Here is a 20,346-nt window from a genome sequence, read left to right as displayed (position 1 = left end):
GGGAAAATGAGTTCAAACTAAAAAACTATACAAAATACTGTTAGCGAAGACATAAGAACTCATATTAACATTAAAACATTCGCCATCATCGTGCCAAGATCAAAGTGTAGTGTCTGTTCTTCAGATGCTACGCTTCCATTTCTTGTTCCCTGTCAGTTGAGGAGAAATCCTTCACGACGGACAATTTGTATTTTTTTTTTCTTAACGTAAAAAGCGACCCTGGTGTCTAAATCTGTCCCGTGGGGAGGCATTGTAAATAGGAACATTAAAACACCTTTTTCTTCTGGTGTCAGAAGATAACGACATCCCGACCTAAATTGCATCAAACATTGAAGTTATTATTTTTTTCCTCGCTTTTTGTAAAACTCAACCATGTTCTGCAAAGTCAAATACAAAGACATTTTTATTCTACAAAACAACCAAACCAAACACCATGAATAAATATTTGAAGATATAAAATATAAACATATAACTTGAAGTATAAAGCGTTTGCTAAAATTATTGAATTCTGACAATAAATAAACAGAAAAGGATTCATATGCCTTAAAACCAAACCAAACCAAACCAAACCAAACCAAATACTATTAATAATATTTGGAGATATAAAGAACTTGAAGCATAAAACTATTAATAGATTCGGCATTAAATAACCTGAAAAGGGTTGATATGCCGTAAAACAAAACGACTACAACTTGGATGTCTTCAAGTTCAACATAAACAAATTCCTGATGAACCGCCCCCTTAAGTAAGAAACTTTATCAAAACTCCAATACTAATTATTACTATGATACTATCCCATTGATTACGGTACACGCAATAACCCTTATCCTCGAGCGACTTCCGGGCCTTGATAAGTGGTGACCTCCATGTGAAAAAAAAACAAAAAAACTTTGCTTGTCTTTGAAGCATATGGTCATAGAAAAGTTTTTTTTTTACATGGAGTTCACCACTTATCAAGGCCCAATGGCCACTCGGGGATAAGGGTTATTGTGTGTACAGTAATCAAAGGGATAGTGTAGCAATAGTATTGGAGAATTGGTAAGGTGTCATTACTTGGGGGGGGAGGGTTCATCAGGAATTTGTTTGTGTTGGACTTGAAGACATCCAGGTTGAAGTCGGGAGGGAAACAGGAAAGCGGAACAGAGTTCCACAGGCGTGCAGTTCGAAGAAAGAAGCTTTGTTCATGGAATCTACGTTTTGATTTAGGCACAGATAAAGAGTGGGGAAAATTATTGAGAGTGATTTCAGCTAGTCGGGTGTTTTTTTAAAAAGATTGGCGAGGGGGGACCAGAGAATGGAGCTCAGACGAGCACTTGCCATCTGTTTCCCCACTTTTTTTTTTTTTTTTTTTTGCGCAGTCCTTGGCATTTTTGCTGCACCCTGCAACATCTTTCAAGTTGCATCGGTGGGACAGTAAAGGCCAGAAAAGGCTGCTGCATCCTATGACACTCTGTCCCACGTTCGCAGATAGTTGGGTCAGTTTTGTAGTCGCATCTGGTCATAGCAACTTTTTATAGCCACATTCGTGTGATCGAGTGGTTGAATGTTTTCCACTGGAGCCAGGATACGGTACTTCTGCACTTTAGTACCCGTTTTGGGTTTGTATTACTATACACAGTTTCGAAAAAGTTGTCAAAAAATAAATATATAACAAATAAATGTTATTAACGGCAAGATAAGTTACTTTTCTATCTAACTGGATAATTTTTTTAGTGTTTTTATTTAATGTAACATGTTTATACAGCTCGAAAAACAGTGTTTACCGATGTATTTGAAAATTGCAAATGGCGGGACATTCTCTGGTGAGCACGGTAAGTTTGGGAAAATGAGTTAAAACTAAAAACAAATACTGTTAGAAACACGTTCAATATATGTTACCGTAACAAAGGCTGACATATATTCGGTGGGTTTTTAACAGTATTTTGTGTATTTTTTTTTTAGTTTTAACTCATTTTCCTAAACTTACAGTGTTTACTAGAGAGTGCCCGCGTGCCCGCCATTTGCAATTTTCGAATACTGTATGTTTTTCGAGCTTAATAAGCATGTTACATTAAATAAAAACACTAAAAACTTATCCAGTTAGGTAGAAAAGTAACTTATCTTGTCTTTGATAACATTTATTTGTTATATATTTGTTTTTTGACAACTTTTTCGAATCTATGCGTGTAGTAATACAGCCCCCCCCACCCCTCGTTTTCCGCGAGTCTCGCCTGGCAACGCCCGGCAAACTACGGAAAGCGCCGGATTTTAACGAGCGAGCTAAAAGAGACGCGGACTAGCAGACGGTAAAAAAAAAAAGGAAAGGGTTTAACAGGAAAAGAAAAGAAAGAGTAGAGTATCATTGCGCTTCAAGCCCCCCCCCCCCAAAAAAAAACAAAAAACAAACAAACAAACAAACAAACAAACGAAATAATTTGTAAATCTTCAGAAAACGTCCTTGTGTTTTGTCAGGAAAACCGGCTGCTGGCTATGAAGAGTAGGTGTAAAACATGTCGTCGAAAGTGCATGAAAAAAAAAACCCCCAAAAAACAGAGCGTAACCGACGGTTTCGGTTGGAAGTGCAGTAATGGCCACATCAGACACTGGGCCTCCTTGCACCATGGTACCTTTTTAGAGAGGCCCCATCTCCGCCTACCTACAATTATTCGCTTTATTTATTTGAGAGCGTACGAATTAGCTACACACAAAAACTTACGGTGACAGTGCGGTATCGGGTCGGATCACACTCTCTCCGACTGGAAAAAAAAAAACTTCTTGAGAGATATTTGCCAAGACTATTTCCTTAGAAATCCTCGGCAGTGGGAGTTGACGAGTCCGTTTTTAATAAACGAAAACATAATGTCGGGAGGGTCGTCGAACCGCTCTGGGTGTTCGGGGGATACGACCCTGCTAGGAAGGAGGGTTTTCTTATCACAGTCCCAGACCGTAAATCGGAAACCATCCTTCCGTTAATAAAAAATTACATACTGTCAAAGACCACAATAGTCACCGATTTATGGAAAACGTACTATAAAGTATCGGAAAGACGACGTATATTTTATGATGATGATGATGATGATGATGATGATGATGTTATTATTATTATTATTATTATTATTATTATTATTATTATTATTATTATTATTATTATTATTATTATTATAATAATAATAATAATAATAATAATAAAATAAATAAATAAATAATAATAAAAATAAAAATAAAAAATTAAAAAAAAAAGAATAAATAAATAAATAAAAAAAAACAAAAAAACAACTCGTTGCAGTAAATGTCTTGTTTAAGTAGCCCGTTCTCGCCTCTCATGTAAGCGGGCGAGTCTACGTCTATGGGGGTGTGACGCCAAGAACACTCCGGTCTTGTAACTGGGCATCTTGGGTTCGATTCCACCTCTACACAAAGTAGGATCCGAAGGGTACTAATATCTTACAGTTAACCACAGCCTTAATTTCGTAGACCCTACGACTAGGGTTACCACAAATCACGTGGAGAGGATGTGGAACGAGGCGAAACAACGAAATAAAAGAGTGTGGTAGCAACCGCGATCTGTTCGACAGTTATTTCAGTGAATTTGTATGGAGACAAAAATTCGGAAAGAATCCCTTTGTCTCTATCATAAATCATATAGCAGTAAAAACCCCAGTTCAGGAACTTCCTCCTCCTTCTACATTATCTAACAACTTAAGGAAATAGCTTACCCTCAGGAAACCACACGTTGCCCCAAAAAAGTATAAGCCTAACCCAAACCCACAATAAATGACAAACGCTAACAACAACAGAAAATCACAACGACTATTTCCAGGAAAAACTTATTTTTTGCTGAAAAATGTATACATAAAAGAATGCCGTCGTCGGCTGCCTCAAGCTTTTCTTTGGATAAAAAAAATACATAATTGGAAAAAAAAATATTTAACGAAAAATATTTATATACCTCCCCCCACACACACAAAAAATGTATAAATACTTTTCCCATTAATTTAATGAATACAATACCAAAATTACGTCCCCTAACCAAACAAACAAAAAATAATTTACTAATTTAAAGAAAGAAAATTTTTATTATCCCCCTCAAAAAACAAAAAAAAAAAACACTTGCCATAAAAATATATAAATAAAACAGTAAAATTTATGAAATTATTACGATAGGTTTTTGTTTTATTTATTTATTTAGTTATTTATTTTTCAGTTTTTCTTTTTTCTTTTTTTTTTTCGTTTTTCTTTTATTAATTTATTTTTACTTCCGTTCGCTCGTTATAATCCGACGATTTCCGTCGTTCACCGGGCGTTGCTGACCGAGACTCGTGGAAAAACGGGTACTAAAGTGGCAGGCACGACAGGAAGACGAATGAACACATTTCTAAAGAAATGGCAGAAACACTAGAGGAAGACCTCCAATCTGCAGTGGAATGGGAACAAAAGTGGTTGGTCGCGTTCAATGCTGCCAAGACTAAACTAGTTTCATTCAATAATTACAAGAAACCCTCTCTACCACCCATAGCAATGGCCAACGACTCTTTATCTGAGAGTCCATCTTTCAAACTCCTTGGCCTAACGTTCACAGGAAACACGAGTTGGAACAATTACATTGAAGGCATTGCCAGGGCCGCTGCAAGAAAGGTGGGCTCTCTCTACCGTGCTAGAAAACTACTAACACCCGAAAGTATCCTGTACCTCTATAAGGCCACCATTCGCCCATGTATGGAGTATTGCTGCCACATCTGGGCTGGTGCATCTGCTACTAGTCTCTCGCTCCTTGACAAGGTTCAAAAGAGAGTCGCAAACCTGATAGGCCCTGAACTGGCATCTAAGCTTCAGCCTCTGTCCCATCGACGAAATGTTGCATCCCTCTGCCTTTTCTACAAGTATTTTAGTGGTGAATGCTCTGACGAACTGCAATCACTTGTGCCCCCACGACGTGAGCACCCTCGACAAACCCGACAGGCTGCTAAATCCCACCCCCACACTGTAGAGATCCCTAGATGTAAAAGATCTTTTTACTCCAATAGTTTCTTCCCCAGAACCGCTAGACTCTGGAATTCCATTCCAGGTCCCTGCTTCCCCAACAGTACTGACGTGCAGAAGTTCAAGTGTAACGTGAACCGACACCTTGCTGCCCAAATCCCTACATAGTACCCCAGTAGTTGTTGCCCCTGATAGTAGCCCCCTACACCAAAGTGGCAATTTGCCTTGTTTGGGGTGAAAATGTAATTAAAAAAAAAAAAAAAAGTGCAGAAATACCCAGGATACGCCCAAGGATGGAGTACTGTTGCCACATCTGGGGCAGGAGCTGCGAGAAAGGCCTCATCCTGCCTTGACAAAATTCAAAATAAACTTCGTAATCTAGTTGGGGATGCTCTTTTCTCTTCCATGCAACCACTTTCTCACAGAAGAGACGTTGCGAGCCTGTCTCTGCTTTATCGTTATTTTCATGGCATGTCCTCGTCTAAGCTCCAATCTATGGTCCCCCCTCGCCAAACTTACACGAGAAACACTCGTCTATCTGAACACGCCATCAATACTTTCCCCTCACTTGTTATCTGTGCCTAAACCTAAACGTAGATTCCATGAATTAAACTTCTTTCTTAGAACTGCACTCCCGTGGAAATGTCTTCCGTTTGTCTGCTTTCCAGCTGACTACAACAAGGTTGTCTTCAAGTCCAATGTAAACAAGTTCTTGATGAGCCATTCCCCTTAAGTAATCCAATTTACCCAATTTATACTACCAACGATTACTACGATATTGTCCCATTGACTAATGTACACTCTTTAATCATTATCCTCGAGTGGCCTCTGGGCCTTGACAAATAGTGACTCCTATATAAAAAAAAAATTGAAAAAAGAAATAAACCGGGAGAGGAGGATTCAAAAGAGGAGATCCCCATGTTAGTAGGCGGGGGTCCATTCTCTAGCCGTCTGGTCCACGATTGTTGTCTGGTTGCTTTCTGAGGTGTTATTAGAAGTTCGACATAGCTGAAGAAGCTTCCCCTATACTTCAAATAGTTAAGGCTTACGCTTAAGATGTCCGTTGCTTAATACCCTTACTATAAAACCTTTCCACACAGCCGAGAAACTCCCTCCTCCCCCCCGTTAGTCTATATATATAAAAGGCAAAACGCGCACGCGAGTTTTTGTATGTCCAAGAAAGGCTTTCTTCGGCGGGGTTCCCGGGGCGGGGGGTTACTATCGCTTAGAACTGTTTATATAGGCCCTAGATAATAATATCTAGGATTTGGGAAAGCGCGTAGCGTCTAGATTTATTTACAGCGACTTTTACAAAATTATTGCTATTTCGGCTTCACACGTGTTGATTCGGCTCTTTCGTATAAAAGTGAAACTGATGCGGGCCGGGAGTGTACAGAAAGCAAATGGACGTTTGATCAATGTCGGTTTTCACCGTCATATCAGACAATTGCTTTAATTTGGACACTCCCCTAATAAAGGGGGAGCTGGTTTTCCCTAACGATTTGGAGAAACAAAACCAGACAAAGTTGGGTGAAAAAACAAACCCAAAAGAACTATTCCGCAGTTAAAATTAAGAGCAGAATTTCATTTCCTTTGGCCAAATTAATTTCACCGCGCACCTGCCATTTATAAACGTTAAATTGAAATTTGTTTTCAGTTACTTTCCTTCCGTGGGCGAGCGGGTAACTTAGCAAGTTTTCGGCCTCAACGTTCCGGGTTCGAGCCTACCTACCTACCAAAACCTTTTTAACTGTACTTTTTCTTCTTTTTACATCATGTTTGTTGTTGTTTTTTTTCCCGATTTTTCAAAAGAAGTTTGACATAGGTTTGGGATCAAAACCCGCCCTCCCCCAACACAAACACCTACAAAAAACGTTTTTTCGCTGTTTCTTTTTTGTTTTTGTTCGTTTTTTTAATATTTGTTTTCGAGCCTACTTTCCTACCAAAACTTTTCTTTTTTTTATCTATCCCCCGACACACACACCTACAAACACCCGGCCAATGCCAAGTAGCCCCGTTAGTAATCAATAAAACCCGAATTGAGACCACAATTTATGGAAATGGGTAATGTTTCTTAAAGACAGACATGCAGACACCGAATGTACTTTATAATAAGATGAGCCTAAAATAATAATAAAGGGGGAGGGGAAGGAGGCCATGATGTTTGAGGGCTAGCTAATAGTACAAAGCTATAAATCCATCGACGTGACATAACGTCCTTTCTTTAAGCAACAAAGGGGATGGCCGTTGGGGGTGTCGCGCCGAGGTCACCGGAAACCCGGTGGGAGACAATTCCTTATTATTGTGGCCCCGTGTCAGGCTTAACTTGATTGAATAAATATCAAGTAATAGTGTCTGCACCCTAGGGCACAGTTGATAAGCTCGTCTCCTCGCACACACAATCTACCAATCTATCTATGCGCACACACACACACACACACACACACACACACACACATATACATATATATATGTATATATATACATATGTATATGTGTGTGTGTGTGTGTGTGTGTGTGTGTGTGTGTGTGTGTGAATGTCTATACTCTCGACTGATGCCGCGCAAAATATAACCCGGATGGGTCTTTCTTTCTTTTTTCTTTTTTTTTTTTTTATTCAAGTTTCACCCCCAAAAAGGCACAGTGCCACTTTGAAGTAGGGGGCTACTATCGGGGACATAAGTTGCAGGGAATAAACTACTGGAGTACCTATTTACTATGCCTCCCCACTGGACAGAGTTAGACACCAGGGTCGTTTTTTAACGTGGAGAAAAGGTACAAAAATAAAAAATAAAAATTGTCTCAGTCGTGAAGGACTGATCCTCCACCGAAAGAGAACAAGAAATGGAAGTGCAGCATCTGAAGAACAGATACTACACTTTGATCTTTATATTTAATTTATTTCGTTTAAAGAAAAAATTACAATTAAAAAACTTCCAATATAAAATTAAAAAATTTTAAAAAGTAAAATCTCCAAAAGACAAAACAAATTTAAGCACAAGGCCCTATAAGATCGGGGGAGGGGAGTGTTGCAGGATCTTTGTAACTAAAGTAAAAAATTGGAGTCTTTGGCGACTTTACTCTTGACTGGCTACATTTACCACAATACCTCATTCACTCTGTGGAATCTAAAGCTAACTAATGAAACCCCCAGCGTTTTAACAAAAAGGATATATATATACAATTTCTGTATGTGTGTGTATGTGTGTGTGCGCATTTTTTTATTTTTATTTGATTTTATTATTATTATTATTATTTTATATATATATATATATATATATATATATATATATATATTAAAATGCGTGTGTGTGTGTGAAAAAAGTTCAATTCTTGACCAAAAGGCCAAGTTAGTCAATAAACTACGGATCTCTACTATGAAGGGGTAGGATTTAGCTGCTTGTCGGGGTTTTCGGGGTATTCACGTCGAGAAGGTACAAGTGCTTATAGTTTGTCGGAGCAAATTCCATTAAAATATTTGTAGAACAGGCAGAGGGATGCAACATTTCGTCGATAGGATAGAGGTTGAAGCCTAGATGACAGTTCAGGGCCTATCAGGTTGGCGACTCTCTTTTGAACACTGTCCAGGAGTGAGAGACAAGTAGCAGATGCACTAGCCCAAATGTGACGACAGTACTCCATACATGGCCGAATGGTGGCCTTATATAGGTACAGGATACTTTCTAAATAGTTTTCCAACATGGCAGAGAGAGCCCACCTTCTTCGCAGCAGCCTTGGCAATGCTCTCAATGTATCTATTCCAGTTCATGTTCCCTGTAAACGTTAGGCTAAGGAGTTTAAAGGAAGTACTTTCGGGTAATGTGCTCTTGGCCATTGCTATTAATCTTTCTTACAATACAAATTCCACTTTAATATCGTACAATGAAAAAGAAAAAAAAACAGAAACCCTTAAGAAAGTGTATGAAGGTTATCACATTGCAAAGACTGAAGAGCTATGTTACAGAAAGAAGATAAAAACAAATGATATCATGTCTACATGGCAACTAAATCTTTGGAATATTTGTATAAGCAACATATTTTGTATAATAAAAATATTTTTCTGTGATTTCGCCGTCTCTAAAAACACTCTAAACATCTATATTTATTTATTTTCTTAAACTTGTCTGGCTGTTAGATCCGCCGACAGTGGGAGTAGGAAGATAGCGGGAGGGAAATTGGGTGTCGTGTGTATACCTTACAAATATATTAGACGAAGCAAAGGGATTAGCATATTTTAATTGTTGTCAGTTTGCCGAAGGTCAGCTTTGTTCATAACTTGTTAACTTTTTATGCAATTTCGTTCATCTTTTTGCAATTTTACTTTTATTTTTATATTGTTTCACGTCATTATTATTAATTTCTTTGTTAACTCTTTAAAGTATATTAGCCTTTCATTTGAAAGATAATTAATATCGTCGGAACGTAAATTAGCGTTTATCTGTTGCTTATGAATTTCATTTATAATAGCTGTAGATATGTATTAAGCACTTTTGAAAAATATCATTTGAACTTATTCAATATATATATATATATATATATATATACTTCATTTACTCACATAAAATTACTTCAAAAGTGCTCAGTACGTAGGTAGAGCTAGTTATTCATAAAATATATATGGCGATTAAGCTACACTGAATATTCCGCGTTTCATACACTCTAGGATTCTTAAGGCTTATGCGCGAATTTTGTGGTTGTCTGTCCTTTTTATACAGGCACCTTCTATTGAGATTTTAGTTAGCCAATCAGCTTTCTAGTATCCACCGCGCCCTTCCTATCAGCCAATGGGCATGCACTTACCGGACAAATGCTTATTTGACCTCTGGTTGATCTATTCCTTTGTGTATGCTCTATTTTGCTTGGATATCTAGTTTTAAATTTATGTTAGTTTTTTATGTTAGTTTTTATATATATATATATGTGTGTGTGTGTGTGTGTGTGTGTGTGTGTGTGTGTGTGTGTGTGTGTGTGTGTGTGTGTGTGTTACTCTAGGATAGCGATACGAAATAATTTTAAAACTAACGTAACAATAGAAAATAAACCAATAAATAAACATGATTATACATAAACTATCATATATATATATATGTATATATATATATATACATATATATATATATATATATATATATATATATATATATATATATATATATATATGCTCTATTTCCTATTGCTTTTACATCTGGCTGAGATAATTTTATAAATATTAATTCTTTAATATTTCTAATATACTTTAATTTTACCATCTTGGATCATTTTAGAAAATTTAATTGTAATTTATATATATATATATATATATATATATATATATATATATATATATATATATATATTTATGTGTACATATTCCACATCCTTTGCTATCATTATTATTTTTTTTACCATTTTATTATTATTTTTATTTTTATTATTTTATTTTTATCTTTACGTGCATATTTTTATTATTTTATTTATATCTTTCTACGTGCATATTTTCATAGTTTCATATCCTTTATATTAATTCCATTCATATCTTGCAATTTTTGATTTACTTAATTCCTTAGAGACCTTTTATAGTCAATGCATTTAAATAGATAAATGCACTTAAGTTGGATGTAACTAAGCTGACTTTGGGCGGACGCACCTTAATTATTGCAAACAACCCCCCTTCCAAACCGCATAAATCTTTAACGTGTCAAACTTCATATAACATGTTTTCAACGACTAACTGCTATATTTCACTACAGTCCACAATTCAGCGCCACGCCATTAACTACTTGTCTCTCTCCTTCTCCTTTTGATTCTTCTCCCTCTCTTTCTCTCCCCCATCCCTCCTTCAAAGTTTAACCTATCTTACGCCCTTCTTTTCCATCCTCTCTCTTTCTCTCTCTCTCTCTCTCTCTCTCTCTCTCTCTCTCTCTCTCTCCCCTCATTCTATTCCTATCCGTGTCTGGTTGAATATTTTAAACTCCCCTTCGCCCTTTATCACCTTCCAATGCTTCTTAAATCGTAAAACTTAACTGTTGTCAAATTAGAATTGAAATCCTTTCTTCCCCTTTTTTCTGTGGTTTTTCTAATGTCGTTTCTCTTAATAATAATAATAATAATAATAATAATAATAATAATAATAATAATTTTTGTAAAGTCTGATTAAGTTATTGGATAGTTGATACGATTCGGTAGCCGAAACATGTGTAACTAAGCAGATAAAACGGTGATATATATATATATATATCTACTTAATTTACTCACATAAAATTAATATACGAAAGTATAAATTTATGCGTAAACTTTAAGTATTTACTTCAAAAGTACTCAATACGTAGGTAGAGCTAGTTAGTAATCTATAAAATATATATGGCGATTAAGCTACACTGAATATTCCGCGTTTCATCCACTCTAGGACTCTTCAGGCTGAAGAGTCCTAGAGTGGATGAAACGCGGAATATTCAGTGTAGCTTAATCGCCATATATATTTTATAACTTACTATATATGTGTGTGTGTGTGTGTGTGTGTGTGTGTGTGTGTGTGTGTGTGTGTGTGTGTGTGTGTGTGTGTGTGTAAATAATATTATTTTGATTGAAAATCGTACGCATCAAAAAAGAAAGCACAGAATGGAGAAAGTGTGAAAAAGAAACAAAAAAAATTCGAAAGAAAGAAAATAGGGTACGAGTAAAAGCTGCCAAATTAACATCTTAAAAAAATGGAAACGATGAAATTTGAGAAAATAAAAAGACAATGTGAAAAAGAAAGAAAGGAAACATGAAAGAAAGAAAGAATTGCCCCCATCACACACACACACACACACACACACACACACACACACACACACGTCTCGATTTATGTGTCCCGTTTCTTTGACACAACCTTTATAACAAAAAAAAAAAAAAAAAAGAAGGAACATGACAACGGATGTCTGGTTTTCATATTATCAATCTTATCACCGGTCGCCATCTTGTCTTGCTAATACCAATATCTTGTTATTTCGTTTTAAATGCTATTTAGGCGTTATATCATCCACTTTACAAAAACTTCCGGACATTGTCTAAAAATGGATAGCAACGCTTTTATGCGGCGTACACGTCCTATCTTTTTTTTTTTTTTTTTTCAATTTAGCGGTGTTTCCACTAGATCTGAGGCATTTGATTGAAATCTAGCTGTAAAATCGAAACACAATATCTCATTCTAGCGTTTTAAAACAAATTTATCGAGTCATTACATTCGTAAAATTTTTAGATGACGATTGATTATTCGTATTATTTTCATTTTTCGGGCTGCTGTTTTCATCTTGAGTGATAATTTCACAACATTTAGGTCGAAGTAACCTCCGACCTTCTTCACGTGTATCTTGTTGAACTCGATAATCTTTCTAACGAACTTGGGAATTATTCTGTCGAACTTTTTTTTTGTTTTCTTTTTAGCGTGTATGTCATTTTCTGTGTCACGCTTACATCCGGGTCGTTTAATTGTTGTATATTTCCATTTCTAGTAATAAATAATTTTACCACGAATTTTTCATAAGTTTTGGTTTCGGTTTCGATTGTAGCTAACTGCACTTAAGTCATGCATTTTTTTTTTTATATAAATAATTTTGCCAAGTTTTGGTTCCTATTTCGATTATAGCTAATGCCACTCCAATAATCTATTTTGTAAAAATAATTTTATCATGAATTCTTCATAAGTTTGGGTTTTGGTTTCGATTTTAGCTGATGGCACCTTAGTAATCTATTTATTTTATAAATAATTTTATCAAAGATTCTTCATAAGTTTTGGCTTCAGTTTCAATTATAGCTGAAGGAAGTAAAGTTATATATGTATATATAATTATTTACTATAATAATTGTTAAATAGTTACAGTCACTAGTGTTTCATCCTTTCGGGAATCATCAGTGCAGGGTGTCACGATTAACACCAGTCGATAGATTCGAACCTGGCAATAGAAGCCATCTCTGACTCCATTCGCAAGGACCTAATCCATTCGGCCACTGTTAACCGCGAGAAATACTGTTGAAATTTAAACATTTATTTTTAAAATGTTTTTAACGTCTGTCAGAGTGATCCGATCATCAAATGATGATCTGCACATACGAGCTAAATTGACCAACTTTCAGCTGAAAGTGCTCAACGATGAGAAACAAGTTTTTTTTAAAGGGGCTGACATACATAATTATTACTATGATAATTATTAAATACCTACAGATACTAGTGTCTAATCTTTTCGGGATGGAAACCAGTCATAAAACATGTCGCTCATCTCCTTACGCATTTTTACGCTTTTTAACACCAGTAAATTCATCATAACTTTGGTTTTATAGAACGAAAATTGAATTTTGTTTTTCTCAATATAGCTGAAGAAGGTGATCTATAAACTGTAATAATTGTTTAGAATTTGGTCGAAAAATGAGTGAGCGGTGAAGCTTTAAAGTTTTTCTAAATGACTAAAACTGCCACTTAACTATATATTCAAACACTACCGTGTTAGAAAGATATAGTTTAAAATATAATTATCCACTGATACGTGCTTCGTCGTCTACGACATCAGAGTGGCTGAATCTAGCGAGATTCGAAATCGGAACCTCATGGTTATGGTTAGATTTTTTTTTTTTTTACATAGGCGTCACCACTTATCAAGGCCGATCGACCACTCAAGGATAAGGGTTAAAGAGTGTAGAATAGTCAAAAGGACAATATAGTAATCGATAGTAATAGAAGTTCGGTAAATTTGTTAACTTAAGTGGAACGGCTCATCAGAAACTTGTTCACGTTGGGCTTGAAGACAACCATATTATAGACAGCTGGGAAGCAGGAAAACGGAAGACAATTCCACAGGCGTGCAGTTCTAAGAAAGAAGCTTTGATCATGGAATCTATGTTTAGGTTTAGGCACAGATAAAGAGTGGGGAAAATTATTGATAACGTTTTCAGCTAGTCTAGTGTTTCTTGTGAAAGTTTTGCAAGGGGGGACCATAGATTGAAGCTCAGGTGAACACTTTCCATGAAAATAACGATAAAGCAGAGACAAACTCGCAACATCTCTTCTGTGAGATAGAGGTTGCAGCGAAGAGAAAAGGACATCTCTCACCAGGCCACGAAGTTTATTTTGAACCCTATCAAGGCAGAACAAGTCTTTTCTAGCAGCTCCTGCCCAGATGTGGCAACAGTATTCCATCCTTGGACGTATCTGGATCTTATATAGATAGAGAATTGCATCAGCAGTGAGATATCTACTGGATCGATAGAAGGATCCCACCATTTTTCCAGCAGCCTTGGCAACAGATTTGATGTACGTATTCAATTTAAGATCAGGAGTAAAGGTCAAGCCCAGAAGCCTGTCAAAACTTGAGGCCTCCCCAAGACGAGAGCCATTCATTTTAATTGATGCCAGATGGGGATCAGAACATTGAGGATGTAAAGATAGAAGCTTGGTTTTAGATGCATTAAAAGTAACCAGCCACTCCTTTCCCCATTGTACAACGTGATCAAGATCAGAGGAGAGAGAATCGGAGAGAACTTGGTCGTTTACTGTCTTAGATGTGCTTCCATAGATGGTAGTGTCGTCAGCAAAACTGTCTACGAATGATGTAAGGATGTGATTTGGAAGATCATTAATGTAGATCAGGAAAAGAGTAGGGCCCATGATGAACCCCTGAGGGACTCCAGCATTTATACTGTGAGCTTCTGATTTTTGCCCATCAACTACTACTCTTATGAACCTATCAGAGAGAAATGATTTAATAATTGAGAAGACATTTCCAGCTATACCGTAGCTGGAGATCTTGTGAAGTAAACCTTTATGCCATACCCTATCAAAGGCCTTTGATATGTCAAGAGCAATTGCCCTAGAAAGGTTGCCTCTGTCGAAAGATTCGCTAATCCTATGAGATATAACTGTAAGCACATCTGCTGTAGATCTAGCAGAACGGAAACCATATTGTGTGTCACTAAGAAGGTTATTTTTGCTGAGATGGTTGATTACTTCTCTATTTAACACAGATTCCAGAAACTTACTCATGACGCACAGGAGACTTATTGGCCTGTACTGAGAGGGGGATGAACGATCACCGGAACTCTTAAATACAGGGCATACTGATGAGATTTTCCAGGGTGATGGGAAGCAATTTTCCTTAAGACAACGTTTAAACAGTTTTGTAAGGATGGGTGCTAGTTCTGGTTGAAGTTTTTGAGTACTATAATTGGAATACCGTCAGGGCCGGTTGCTTTACTGGAATCAAGGCTTTTGATTAGCTTGGCAACATCACATACAGATATTTGTATATCACATAGTGTGTTTTCTGATACAGGAGGAAATATTGGGGGTTGGCGGCCTTGGTCGCAAAGGGTAGAATTGGCTGCAAAGTTCTTGGCAAAGAGTTTGGCTTTGTCTGATGCTGACGAGATTAACTCAGGTCCATTGATGATAGTTGGGATAGAGCACACGCTTCTGTTCAGGATTCTGTTTGCAATTTGCCAAAACTGCTGGGAACCAAGCCGCTGCTCAGCTACTTTGGACTTAACAGATTGAGCATACAACTCTCTTGCGTTCTTTATTACTTTCTTACAATGGTTGCTGGCAGTCCTGAAAGCGGCTTTAGTTTCCATACATCTATTACGTTGGAAGCAGAGGAAAAAGTAATTTCTGTGCGCAATAGCAGCAGCACATTCTGGAGAGAACCATGGCTGGCTGTTAGGTTTTTGCTGGAACTTTTTCGAGGGTATGAAATTGTCTATACATACAATTAACCATTCTGTAAGGTCTGATACTATAGATGACACATCCTTTTTAAACATGGAACGCAGAGGAAGATCCGATATAAATGTACGGAAGCTATCCCAGTCAGCCATTGTGTATCGATATACTGTACGATGGAGAGGTACGTCTGAGGACTTATTACATTTCATTTTTATCTTAATTGATACAACTGAGTGGTCGGAAGATCCAAGAGGAGACAGAACGGAAACTGAACATAGTTCAGGGCAAGTTGTGAGAAAAAGGTCTAGGAGACTTGCATACTGGCCGTCATTGTCGGGCACACGGGTGGGTTCCTGAACAATCTGAGTGAGGTCATAAGCAATGGAGAAATCATGACAGAATCTCCCCTCATCATCGGTCTTGTTTGAGTGGGTCAACCATTCCACATTGTGAACATTGAAGTCTCCACATACGTGAATGTTAGCTGAAGGATATGCTGATAGAACTTGGTCAATGTTCTCAGATATGCTTTTAAAGATAGTAACTCCGCTGTTATGAGGGCGATAGAGAGTAAATATAAATGCCGTAGTGTGAGCTAGTGCTACTCGGAAGCACATATAGTGTAAGTTAGGATCTTCTCTGGAGATGTCCCTACCACATGGAAAGCCATCTTTTATATAGGCACATATTCCATGCCCATGGCGATCTTGGGGGTCAGATTTGGAAGTTAGGTTAGAGTATCTTTTAATTAATTTAGGGAAATAGTCTGTCCAATTCCAGTTTCGCTTAAAAATAAAAGGTCTGGTTTAGTCTCCTGTAATTGGGCTTCAACCTCTGGAGACGAATGCGTGTTCGAAATAAGTGTATTTTAATTTTTATGTTTAATTTCTTATATTAATAACTACATTCTATTTCAGTACTTAATTTATATTTTTATCTCCTGATTGTTTTATTTAATGATAGCGTTTTCTCGTCATAAATGTTTATTATACCAAGTTGATCTTAAGGATAGCATACTCAACCATTTTATATTTCTTTCAGACCCCCCTCCTTCAATTTCTGTTTTTTTTTTTTCATTTTATGTTGAATTTACTTATAATGGCACTAGTTGAATTTCAGAGGACCCCCCCCCCATCTTGCTATTCTCTTATATCGCAATTTCTTAAACGTCACTTGCAAAAATTCAGAAAGCGATCACGGCCTATCTCGTGCGAGTGCTGGATGTACCGCACTTTTGTTTTATGTAGATGTACTTTATTTGTTTTTGTTTGCGATACTTTCGAATGAATTCAATTATTTATACGAAAGTGCATTTTTACCTAAATGCGTGTTGGGAATAATTTTCCCTTTAACCAATTTGGTATCCCCATGAGTACATACATTATATATATATGCTTGAATAATATATATATATATATATATATATATATATATATATATATATATATATATATATATACTTCGGGGTAGTTTTTATTTAACAATCAGTGGTTATGTAAACGTGAGATTGTAGGTTTACAAAATATTACTGGCAGTAATATTCTATAAGTTATCCCATCTAAACGAGAATTGCTCGATATTCAAGATAGAGCAAATAAATTAAACTGTAATTCAATGAATTTCAAAAAACTCTTATTGAAATGAAATGAAGTGGTTGAGTTTCATATCAAAGAATTTTTATTATTCTAAGCAAGACAAAGAATGTTTTAGAAAGTTTATCTCCTTAACCTATAGAGTTTCGATGTCTACCATCTCATCAGAGGAGTGAAAATATTAGCAAATAGTTATAAAGGTATGCACCCTATTTGCTAAAGTCAGTGAGACATGGAAAGTCAAAGTGAAAATAAATTTATCAGAAGTTCTGTAGCAGGAGTATTTGTATTTTTTGAAATTCATTGAATTACAGTTTAATATATATATATATATATATATATATATATATATATATATATATATATATATATATATATTATTCAAGCAAATATTATTAAATGCAACGGAGACACTTTGCTTTATGATTCTTTTTTTTTTTTTTTTTAATTTTTCGATTTTCCGTATAATCTTTTTTGTATGAAAATCAAAAATATTAATAAAAGTTCCATAGTTGTTGCTGTCACGAGCGCTTTCGATTCGTCCACGAATCATCTTCAGGCGTTGAAGTAAAAGTGCAAATATATATATATATATATATATATATATATATATATATATATATATATATATATATATATATATACAACATGTTTTGCATATAATTTTATTATTATTATTATTATTATTATTATTATTATTATTATTATTATTATTATTTAACAATTTTAGTTAGGGCCTCTTTTTTATCCATATATAAATGAATTCTCTTTGGTCATAATAAACTTTTAGAAGTCGGATTATGTAGGAGCTTAGTCTGCGATAGGTTAAAGTTAATATATTTTTTTCCTTCCGGGAATCTAAACTGCATTCTTTATTTTTATTTTTGCATTTTTTTTATTCAAAGCTTCTTTAGACTATATATATATATATATATATATATATATATATATATATATATATATATATATATATATATATATATATATATGTGTGTGTGTGTGTGTGTGTGTGTGTGTGTGTGTGTGATATTTTCTATTATTAAGAGTTTTTCTGCAATAATTTTTCTTTTTCTTTCCTCAGGTGTTACCGTTAGGGTTTTTTACCATCTTGATGTTCTTTTCCGGATGCAAAGTTGACTGCAGAGATATTGTTAAAGGTAAACAAAAACTTTATATTTGGTTTTATCACTAGGTGTATCTACCCGGCGCTACCCGCAACAAGTTTTGCATACAATTTTATTATTATTATTTTTTTAATATAATATTTTTTTATTTCATATTGAAGCACAGTAGCGTGATATGTGTAAAAACAAACTTAGAGTTCCCTTGTGAACTTTTAAAAATAATTCCGAGTTAAACAAAGTATTTTCTGAAAAGAATTGATCCGAAGTACGTTTTATTTCTCTTATCAAGCCACACGGACCATTTCTGAGCATTTTGGCTTTTATTTATTTTATTTTTTTTTCTCGGTCAGTGAATGGGAAAGCCTTTTTGACAGAGACTATTTTCTTTGTTCTTTGAACTTTAAAAAAATAATTCCGAGTTAAACAAAGTATTTTCTGAAAAGAATTGATCTGAAGTACGTTTTATTTGTTCTAATGTGTATAGACTGTCCCTGGGTTTAAGCTCACTTCTTCCTACTTTAAAAATGTTAGTTTATTCAGAAAAATATTTATCGCGCTATGGGTTGTCCTATTCTTCCAGTTTTTTTTGGGTTTTTTTGCAATGGATGGTTTTTGTGCATTTGGGGGAACCTTTTTGGACGATTTCCGACGCAGGCTTGCTTTATGTTTTTGTCACGTATATAAGACAGTTTTGGCTAGATTCGTGATGGAGGTTTTTTCTGACTTGTGTATCTTAATTTTCATGTACCATCTTGAGATATCGATTCTGGAGTTCATCACTAGAGTGATGGTAAATTTCTGAAAGGACGAAAAACACTCGTCTAGCCAAAATCATTATCAATAATTTCCCACACTCTTTATCTGTGCCTTAAAATAAATGAAGATTCCATGAACGAAGTTTCTTTCTTAGAACTGCACTACTGTGGAACTCTCTTCTGATTGCCAGATTTCCAGCTGACTACAGTCTGATTTTCGTCTCAGCTCTCATTGAGCACTTGGCAGGCAAAACTTTATTCCAATATCTGCAAGATTCTGAACCGACGTACAGCTTGAGGTCATTCATGGAGAATAGCTGGTTGACTCTTTTGTTTGGATCTTCTTTTTTTCACAAGAATCACCACTTATCAAGGCCCGGAGGCCACTCGAGGATAAGGGTTAATGGGTATACATTAGTCAATGTGATTATAGCGTAGTAAACATAAGTAGTGGGAATTTTGTAAATTAGATTACTTAGGGGGACGATTCACCAAGAACTTGTTTACTTGAAGACAATCAGACTGTAGTCAGCTGGAAAGCAGGCAATCGGAAGAGAGTTCTATAGGCGTGCAGTTCTAAGAAAGAAGCTTTGTTCGTGGAATTTACATTTAGGTTTAGGCACAGATAAAGAGCCTGGGAAATTATTGATAGTGGTTTTGGCTAGACGAGTGTTTTTCATGAAAGTTTGGTGCGGGGGGAGACCATAGATTAAAGCTCAGCTGAGCACTTGCCATGAAAATAACGATAAAGCAGAGACGGGCTCGCAACGTCTCTTCTGTGTGAAAGCGGTTGCAAGGAAGAGAAAAGAGCATTCCCCCACTAAGCTACTAAGTCTATTTTGAACTCTGTTAAGGCAGCGTTATTTCCATAGCAAGTGCTCGTCTAAGCTCCAATCTCTGGTCCCTCCTCGCCAATCTTTCACGAAAAACACCCGTCTAGCTGAAACCACTGTCATTAATTTGCCCTCCTCTGTGTCTAAATCCAAGCGTAGATTCCATGAACAAAGCTTCTTTCTTAGAAGTGCAGGACTGTGGAACTCTCTTCCGTTTGCATGTTTCCCACCTGACTACAACTTGGATATCTTCAAGCCCAACATAAACAAATTCCTAACAAACCGCCCCCTTAAGTAAGACACTCTATCAAATCTCCAATACTAACGATTACTACGATACTATCGCATTGATTACTGTACATGCAATAACTCTTATCCCCGAGTGGCTTCCGGGCCTTGATAAGTGGTGAC

General features: G+C 36.0%; 1 protein-coding gene across 1 annotated transcript in view; it reads left to right on the top strand.

The window, feature by feature from the left end:
* LOC145268709 (A disintegrin and metalloproteinase with thrombospondin motifs 16-like) overlaps positions 1-20,346 on the top strand; it is a 720,286-nt gene that overhangs the window by 193,463 nt on the left and 506,477 nt on the right. The window contains exon 2 of the mRNA XM_080124247.1: positions 18,305-18,380. Within this exon, the coding sequence (XP_079980373.1) occupies positions 18,305-18,380 (76 nt within the window). The remainder of the gene's footprint in view (positions 1-18,304; positions 18,381-20,346) is intronic.

This window comes from Euprymna scolopes, chromosome 44 (assembly GCF_053919585.1).
Source record: "Euprymna scolopes isolate OS-2025 chromosome 44, ASM5391958v1, whole genome shotgun sequence".
Taxonomy (NCBI): Eukaryota; Metazoa; Mollusca; class Cephalopoda; order Sepiida; family Sepiolidae; genus Euprymna; species Euprymna scolopes.
This window is presented reverse-complemented; position numbering and strand designations above follow the sequence as displayed.